The 8,499-nt window shown below is 38.7% G+C and overlaps 1 protein-coding gene across 1 annotated transcript in view; it reads right to left on the bottom strand.

Moving 5' to 3' along the window:
* The window catches only part of LOC104984495 (solute carrier family 15 member 2), a 45,336-nt gene that overhangs the window by 32,584 nt on the left and 4,253 nt on the right, over positions 1 to 8,499 (bottom strand). Inside the window, exon 4 of the mRNA XM_010834239.1 lies at positions 2,240 to 2,332. Coding sequence (XP_010832541.1) covers positions 2,240 to 2,332 — 93 coding nt within the window. The remainder of the gene's footprint in view (positions 1 to 2,239; positions 2,333 to 8,499) is intronic.

Below are 8,499 nucleotides of genomic sequence, written 5' to 3'. Positions count from 1 at the left end.
AGGCCTCCCTGTCCATCACCAACTCCCGGAGTTCACTCAGACTCACGTCCATCGAGTCGGTGATGCCATCCAGCCATCTCATCCTCTGTCGTCCCCTTCTCCTCCTGCCCCCAATCCCTCCCAGCATCAGAGTCTTTTCCAATGAGTCAACTCTTCTCATGAGGTGGCCAAAGTACTGGAGTTTCAGCTTCAGCATCAGTCCTTCCAAAGAAATCCCAGGGCTGATCTCCTTCAGAATGGACTGGTTGGATCTTCTTGCAGTCCAAGGGACTCTCAAGAGTCTTCTCCAACACCACAGTTCAAAAAGCATCAATTCTTCGGCACTCAGTTTTCTTAACAGTCCAACTCTCACATCCATACATGACCACTGGAAAAACCATAGCCTTGACTAGATGGAGCTTTGTTTGCAAAGTAATGTCTCTGCTTTTCAATATGCTATCTAGCTTGGTCATAACTTTCCTTCCAAGGAGTAAGCATCTTTTAATTTCATAGCTGCAGTCACCATCTGCAGTGATTTTGGAGCCCAGAAGAATAAAATCTGACACTGTTTCCACTGTTTCCCCATCTATTTCCCATGAAGTGGTGGGACCGGATGCCATGATCTTTGTTTTCTGAATGTTGAGCTTAAGCTAATATCCATTAAATCTCAAACAAAATTCTTAACTCAATGGAGAATACATGTCTAGCCACATTATAAACACAAATATATATAACCTGCTTCATGAACAAGTCTAATCCTCTCTGACTGAACCAACAAACGTCAGAGCCTATCAAGATTCTCTGGCATCATAAACATCAATAACTTAACAAAGAGGGACACAGCAACTGGAATATATGGAACTACACATAAATGGAAATAATTCAAGCTTTGAATATTAATTCTACAATATACTATAAAGAAGTATCATGGACATTTTTTAAAACTCTGTTAAAGTACAATGTGTGGATGGGTAAACAGGTGAAGGAATATGGAGGGCATGAAGATTTTCATGTCTTCAAGCATATGTAGAGCTTCTGTGAAAAGGATGCTAACTGAGCATTCTACAAGTCTCCAAATATTTAATAAAAACACATGAGCTCAGATAAAGCAGGAAAGAGTTCAACTAGTTAAATATTTTTTCTTAACCAATTTGGTATAATAAAATAGTGACCCAGCAACCCCACTGCTGGGCATACACACTGAGGAAACCAGAATTGAAAGAGACACGTGTACCCCAATGTTCATCGCAGCACTGTTTATAATAGCCAGGACATGGAAGCAACCTAGACGTTCATCAGCAGATGAATGGATAAGAACACTGTGGTACATATACACAATGGAATATTACTCAGCCATTAAAAAGAATACATTTGAATCAGTTCTAATGAGGTGGATGAAACTGGAGCCTATTATACAGAGTGAAGTAAGCCAGAAAGAAAAACACCAATACAGTATACTAACGCATATATATGGAATTTAGAAAGATGGTAACGATAACCCTATATGAGAGACAGCAAAAGAGACACAGATGTATAGAAGAGTCTTTTGGACTCTGTGGGAGAGGGAGAGGGTGGGATGATTTGGGGGAATGGCATGGAAACATGTATAATATCATATAAGAAACGAATCACCAGTTCAGGTTTGATACAGGATCCTTGGGGCTGGAGCACTGGGATGACCCGGAGGGATGGTATGGGAAGGGAGGTGGGAGTGGGGTTCAGAATGGGGAACACGTGTACGCCCGTGGTGGATTCATGTTGATGTGTGGCAGAACCAATACAATATTGTAAAGTAATTAGCCTCCAATTAAAATAAATATAAATTAAATACAAATATGACCGCAAAAGGCAAAATATATATATATATAAAAATAAAAAATAAAATAGTGAGTGAAGTCGCTCAGTCGTGTCCAACTGTTTGTGACCCTGTGGACTGTAGGCCACCAGGCTCCTCCGTCCATGGGATTCTCCAGGCAGGAATACTGGAGTGGGTTGCCATTTCCTTCTCCAGGGGATCTTCCTGACCCAGGGATTGAACCCAGGTCTCCCACATTGCAGGCAGACGCTTTAACCTCTGAGCCACCAGGGAAGCCCAGTAAAATAGTAGGTTGTAAAATAAAGAGACATCTCTAGTAAGATAGAGAAACATCTATAATGAATCCATGAAACATTTACCTGTCCGGTGGAGGAAAGTGGTTCTTTTCCAATGAGGAGGTTTATGATTACATGATATCTACATGATTTACATGATTTTACTTACGTGTGTAACATTTGTCCCCCCAGTATTGGTAAGGCACCCATGGACTTAATCACATGGCCAAGCACATACACCAAGGAGAGATAGATGATTGTCCTGTTGAGAAAGTTAAATCAGTCAGTCTACAAACAGAATTCAGAGATTTGAGCAATACAGACTCAGAGTTCATACTGTTCTCAGTGCCAGGATAAATGGAGCAGGAGGAGGAAGGGGTGGAGGAGGAAAGAATTATATGAGAAATGCAAATATAAATAATAATGGAGAATGAAGCAAACAGACTAGAAAAAGGCACAGTAACTCTTCACCCTATAGCATTAGGGACATTCTTTTCTCATGCTTTCTGTTTTTTCCTACCTACCCCACACAGAGAATCCCTGATCTTGTACAGATATATCATGAACAGATTTGATCTGTAGTGAGAGATAATGTTTTAAGAAAGGAGAACCAGAAGAACAGGATATGTTTGACCTCAGGTTTTTCCCCAAGGAATGAGAAAGAATCACATAAACAGGAAAATAAGGGAACAAAGAACTTTCTTTAAACACAGTCACTGGGATAAAGAGGTAAAGGGTTTAATTTGAATACTTAGGTTATTGTAATCCCCACCACAGTTTCCTCATGGACTATTTCGCAAGGGTAAGAAAGGAGCCAGGGCCTTTGAACATACTGTTCAGTGATACATAGCTCATGCAGTTGATAGGGACTTACTGTTATGTTGTTCTTTCTTTCTTTTTTAACTTTTTATTTTATATTGGAGTATATTATATTGGAGTATTTTATATTTTTTATTGGAGCATAGCCAACTAACATTGTTTCGGGGGCACAGCAAAGAAAGGGACTCATCCATACATATATGTGTATCCATTCCCCCCAAACGTTATATTGTTTTTCAAAAAAAGATCTGAATGACAACTAGTAAGTGAAAGAGTGAGGAATTCCAGTAGGAACCTGCGTTGAGATACACACACTGAAACACGGCATGCAATCAAATATACAATGTGTATTATGTGTATTGGGACACCAGAATTCTCTTTACATATAAGTAGAATATTAGTACTAGAAGGAACCTTAGAAATTATATAGCTTACTTCTGCAAATTTTAAAGTACCATGTGCTAAAGTGGAATACAAAAAAATGGAATGAAGATAGCAAAGAGAGGCTGGAGATGCCAGAAACCTCAGGATGTGGATTTCTCATTCTAAATGCCAAATATTCCTAGGTTGGCTCACCAGGGAAAGGATCTTAGAGGGTTTATCATGGGAAATAGGAGATAAGAAAAAGGAAGGGGCAGGCTTTCCTAAAAGGCCTTGTAGTATCTTCTGTAGAAAAGTTTTCTTCATTGGAACAAAAAGAATGAATAGAAAGAAACGGAATAAAAAGTAACTGAGAAAAGGCCAGCTATTATGAACACAAAATAGATGATGTATGCTAAATCATCACAGAGAAAAAACAAAAGGAGTCTAAGCTGGAGTGATAGTCTGTGTTGGGAGACCAGGGCAATATCAGATTGTTGGACTAAACAAGTGAGAGAAGTGTAATTGCCTTAAAAGAAAAACAAGCCTACCTTCTAGGTAAAAGATTCAAGGAATTAGTCTAAAATATGAAGAATATAAGTGAGGAAGCTAACAGCAGAGAACTTTAACAGAAAAAGAGAGAAGTCAAGAGAGACTTGGAAATTCTGCATTTGAAATGCAGTTGTCATTGGGGATATTACAGTCCTAACCACAGGACAGAGATCTGCTTCAGACAGACTTCAGTCTTCCATTTGCAAATGAGGAAAGTGAAATGCACAGAAGTCAAAGGACATTTTTAAAGTGCCATGCTAATTAGGATTAGAATTAGGTCTAGAACTTCTTTCTTACAGTCCGCATTCTTTCAGTTTTATGAACAAGTTAATGTGGAAAAAGGAAAGGGGAAAGAAAGAAGTTTTAAATTTTATTTCTCCATAAGAATATAAAAAGCCAGAGACATTTTAAATTAGAGTTTAGGAACTGAGAAGGAGTATGTGCAATAGGCAGAGACCTACTGTGACAAAGGAAGAGACCTAACATAAAGAGGGTCAGCTCTGACTAGACAAAAAAGATAGGGGGAAGGATATGTTATAGACCCACTCAGAGAAAGAGGAAGTGTAGAAAAGACATCCAAAAGTATTTGGCAAAACACACTTAAGAGAGTGACTTTTAGTGATTGCTATGATCAGGAGACCAGACTGACAGGCACAGGTCACAGGTATAAACCAACACTAGGGACTATGACTAAAAATGTTATTCTCTCTTAAAAGCAACTTGGCATCAAAAATAGCATCTGGGCATGTAGTTAACCTTCTCAGTAGATACTTATAGAAACAGTAAAAAGCCAGTATCCATGTTTAAAAAGTTGTTTTTCATTGTGTATCTATTGGCTACTTTCTCCTACATGTAGCCCTGAAGGAAGTTTCACCTCTCTCCTGACACAGTGAGTTCCTTGTACAAAAGTCAGGGACCGTGGGTGCCCATTTTCTCTTAACAAAGCTAGGATTCTGGGACTTCATATAGAGGAAGTACCTTTAATATATGCTGTGTACTAAATTCAGAAAATTGTGGTTTGAAGGTCTGAGCAATGTTTCTAATGTTACGGGAAACTTTTCATCCTGAAGCTAACTTCTGAAGAAAAGGAAAGGAGTTTGAAATATTTGTTTGTTCATGTTTTTGTCATCATTGTCTTTGGACATGTGAGCTCACCACACCCCCACACATCCCTAAAGAACAAGTTATTCATGTTTTCTCCAACCCACTTTCCTCTGAAAGAGATACCTATTCATCCCTCAAAGAATTTTGTTATTTTAAAAGCAACCACAATACCCACAACAAAATAAAAGTCATCTTCACACCTGCCCACACCTACCCTGCCCACAGTCTTCTGCCTGTGTTCATCTGAGGGTGATATATTTACTAACTGAAATGTTTTTTGTGGGCCTCCTATGTACCAGGCACTGTTTTAAGTGCTGTGGATAAAAAACTATAAATGAGGCTGTTTTCTAAGTGTTTGGAAGAAGATATTAGATTCATATACACATAGTTATTATAAGAGAGAATTTGCCATGTGAGGGTGAAAAATACGGAGTTCAGAGAATATTAGATTAATTCTGGTTAGTGGTGAAAAGTAAGGGGCAGAGGATATTCCATTGCATAGGTGGCATGTGAACTGAGCCTTAAAGAGTTTGGATGTGGAAGGCTGGGGAAGAAAGAGATTTCATGAAGTAGAAACTATGCAAACAGACATGGAAAAGAGATGTTCCTGGCTATTATTAGGTAAATATTAGTATTTGGTTCATCTATTGGACATTCTTGAAAGGGAGTAAGTATGACAGTAAGAGCAGAAAGGTAAGTTGGATGAGATTAGTAGACAACGTGTAAGTAGAAATGTTTAGCAGGGTAGTAATGTGAATGGAGATTTTAGGAAAATTAATTTGACAGTAGTGCAAGGATTCAATTATGAACAACGATTATGGGAAACAATGAAAACGTCACACATATCCATTATAATAGTCCAATTCAGAGCCTAAAGACAACCAAAACTAGAGTAGTTGTGACTCAGTGTTGAGGTAGGAGGAATATGAGACATAACATAGAAACAGAATTGGTAGAATTTAAAAGCTGATTGGATGCAGAAGTATAGGGAAGCTAGGAGAGAGGATAAGGTGGAATATCCAGGAGATGAATGCTAATGTGCAGTTACAATGCACACTTGGGGCTTGAGTGATAGGTTAAGATTATAGAGTTTGAGGAGACATCAGCATATAGCTAAAACTGACACACAGAACTTGCTAAGGGAAAATCTGGAGAAAGGGAAAAGGGTAAAAGGTATACACTGGGGAAATGCCTACATTCAGGAAAGAGTGAAGTAAACAAAAAGCAAAAAAAAAAAAAAAAAAAAACAGCCAAATTTGGAAGAATCCAAAAAAGTAAAAGAACCAGAAAATACAGTGTTAGAGAAGCCCAGGAAGTTTCAAGAATATAGGAGCAATAAACAGACTAAAATGCTCAACCTGAATAAGAATTTACAAAAGATCACTCAGTTTGATGGCATCATTACCAGTGATCTTAGAAAGAGGAATTTCAATAGGATAAAAAGATGACTTATACTATTATTGCACTTACCATAATCTGTTCTGTATTAAAGCTAGTTGACCGTGAGCAATGTGAAGCAGGTATTATGTCTTATCTGCTTATCCCTCACAGTTCTTTGGACAAATAGAAGCTGCTCAATAAACATTAATTGTATTAAAATCAATGAAATTAAATTGAATCTAACTGGATTATATTGCACTGCACTATATTATTCTGCTCTAAGATGTCACCACCCTTATGGCAGAAAGTGAAGAAGAACTGCCAGTCCAGGTTCAATGCACGATACTGGATGCTTGCGGCTAGTGCACTGGGACGACCCAGAGGGATGGTATGGGGAGGGAGGAGGGAGGAGGGTTCAGGATGGGGAGCACATGTTTACCTGTGATGGATTCATTTTGATATTTGGCAAAACTAATACAATTATGTAAAGTTTAAAAATAAAAAAAAAAAGAGCCTCTTGATAAAAGTGAAAGAAGAGAGTAAAAAAGTTGGCTTAAAGCTCAACATTCAGAAAACGAAGATCATGGCATCTGGTCCCATCACTTCATGCAAATAGATGGAGAAACAGTGGAAACAGTGGCTGACTTTATTTTGGGGGGCTCCAAAATCACTACAGATGGTGACTGCAGCATGAAATTAAAAGATGCTTACTCCTTGGAAGAAAAGTTATGACCAACCTAGACAGCATATTAAAAAGCAGAGACATTACTTTGTCAACAAAGGTCCATCTAGTCAAGGCTATAGTTTTTCCAGTGGTCATGTATGGATGTGGGAGTTAGACTATAAAGAAAGCTGAACGCTGAAGAATTGATGCTTTTGAACTGTGGTGTTGGAAAAGACTCTTGAGAGTCGCTTGGACTGCAAGGAGATCCAACCAGTCCATCCTAAAGGAGATCAGTCCTGGGTGTTCATTGGAAGGACCGATGTTGAAGCTGAAACTCCAGTACTTTAGCCACCTGATGCAAAGAGCTAACTCATTTGAAAAGATCCTGATGTTGGGAAAGATTGAGGGCAGGAAGAGAAGGAGATGACAGAGGATAAGATAGTTGGATGGCATCACCGACTCAACGGACATGGGTTTGGGTGGACTCCGGGAGTTGGTGATGGACCAGGAAGCCTGGCGTGCTGCGGTTCATGGGGTTGCAAAGAGTCGGACATGACCAAGCGACTGAACTGAACTGAAGGAGTGATAATGAAGAGTGTGAAAGGAAGGCAACAAATATTAAGTGATTCTTTTAAATTTTTGCAGGTAGTGACAATAAGACAAAGAAGATAGAAAAAGAAAGGTTATTAATATTTTTTTGTTTACAGCCATAAGATATTTGCCATTATTTCTAGGACAAGACTACCTCTGAAGAAGGATTTGAAGGCAAGAGATGGCAATATTGAGGGTACAAAGATACCAATGAGAGTGACCTAGGTGATGGTGATACATATGTAAAAATTCATCCAGTTGTACATTTAAGCCTTTCAGATTTGTATACTTTATTTAAGTTATACATCAATAAAAACAAATTCAAAATAATTAAAATTACCTCATGAAGGATTGAGATTGAGGGTACAAGGAGAGATGGCCAAATTTCCTCTGAAATAGTCAGGAAGCTATTGTTTACCAAATCCCAGAGCTATACTTTTCACAAGGCAGTCATTTTAAAAATAAATTAAAATACTATAAATACGAATCTTTTATTCTGTAACTGAATGAAGACCATACCATGGCTTATGCTTTTTTCTGCATATAATGCCATCCTTCTGTCTGGATGGACTCGGTGACTACTACTACATAAGGAGCACACATAGACCTCAGGCACCTGCCATCTCTCTCCCAAGAAACTATTTAGTACTGTGTTGTGGCTGTAGCACTACATTAGGTGCTGAATAAATACTTTAGAATAATGGATATATCTAGCCCAAAGTGAGATAGAAACCAGTGTTTACTAAAGAGGATTCCTTGGAACACTCGGTCTACAAGATACCCTGAAAAAATATTCCACAGTCAAACAAGTTTGGGAAATGCTACATATTATAACCTTCTCTGGAGAAGGCAATGGCACCCCACTCCAATATTCTTGCCTGGCAAATCCCATGGACAGAGGAGCCTGGTAGGGTGCAGTCCATGGGGTCGCTAAGAGTCCGACACGACTGAGTGACTTC

This window comes from Bison bison, unplaced genomic scaffold (genome assembly GCF_000754665.1).
Source record: "Bison bison bison isolate TAMUID 2011002044 unplaced genomic scaffold, Bison_UMD1.0 scf7180017864032, whole genome shotgun sequence".
NCBI lineage: Eukaryota > Metazoa > Chordata > Mammalia > Artiodactyla > Bovidae > Bison > Bison bison.
Note: the sequence above shows the minus strand (reverse complement) of the source record. Positions and strands in the feature narration are given on the sequence as shown.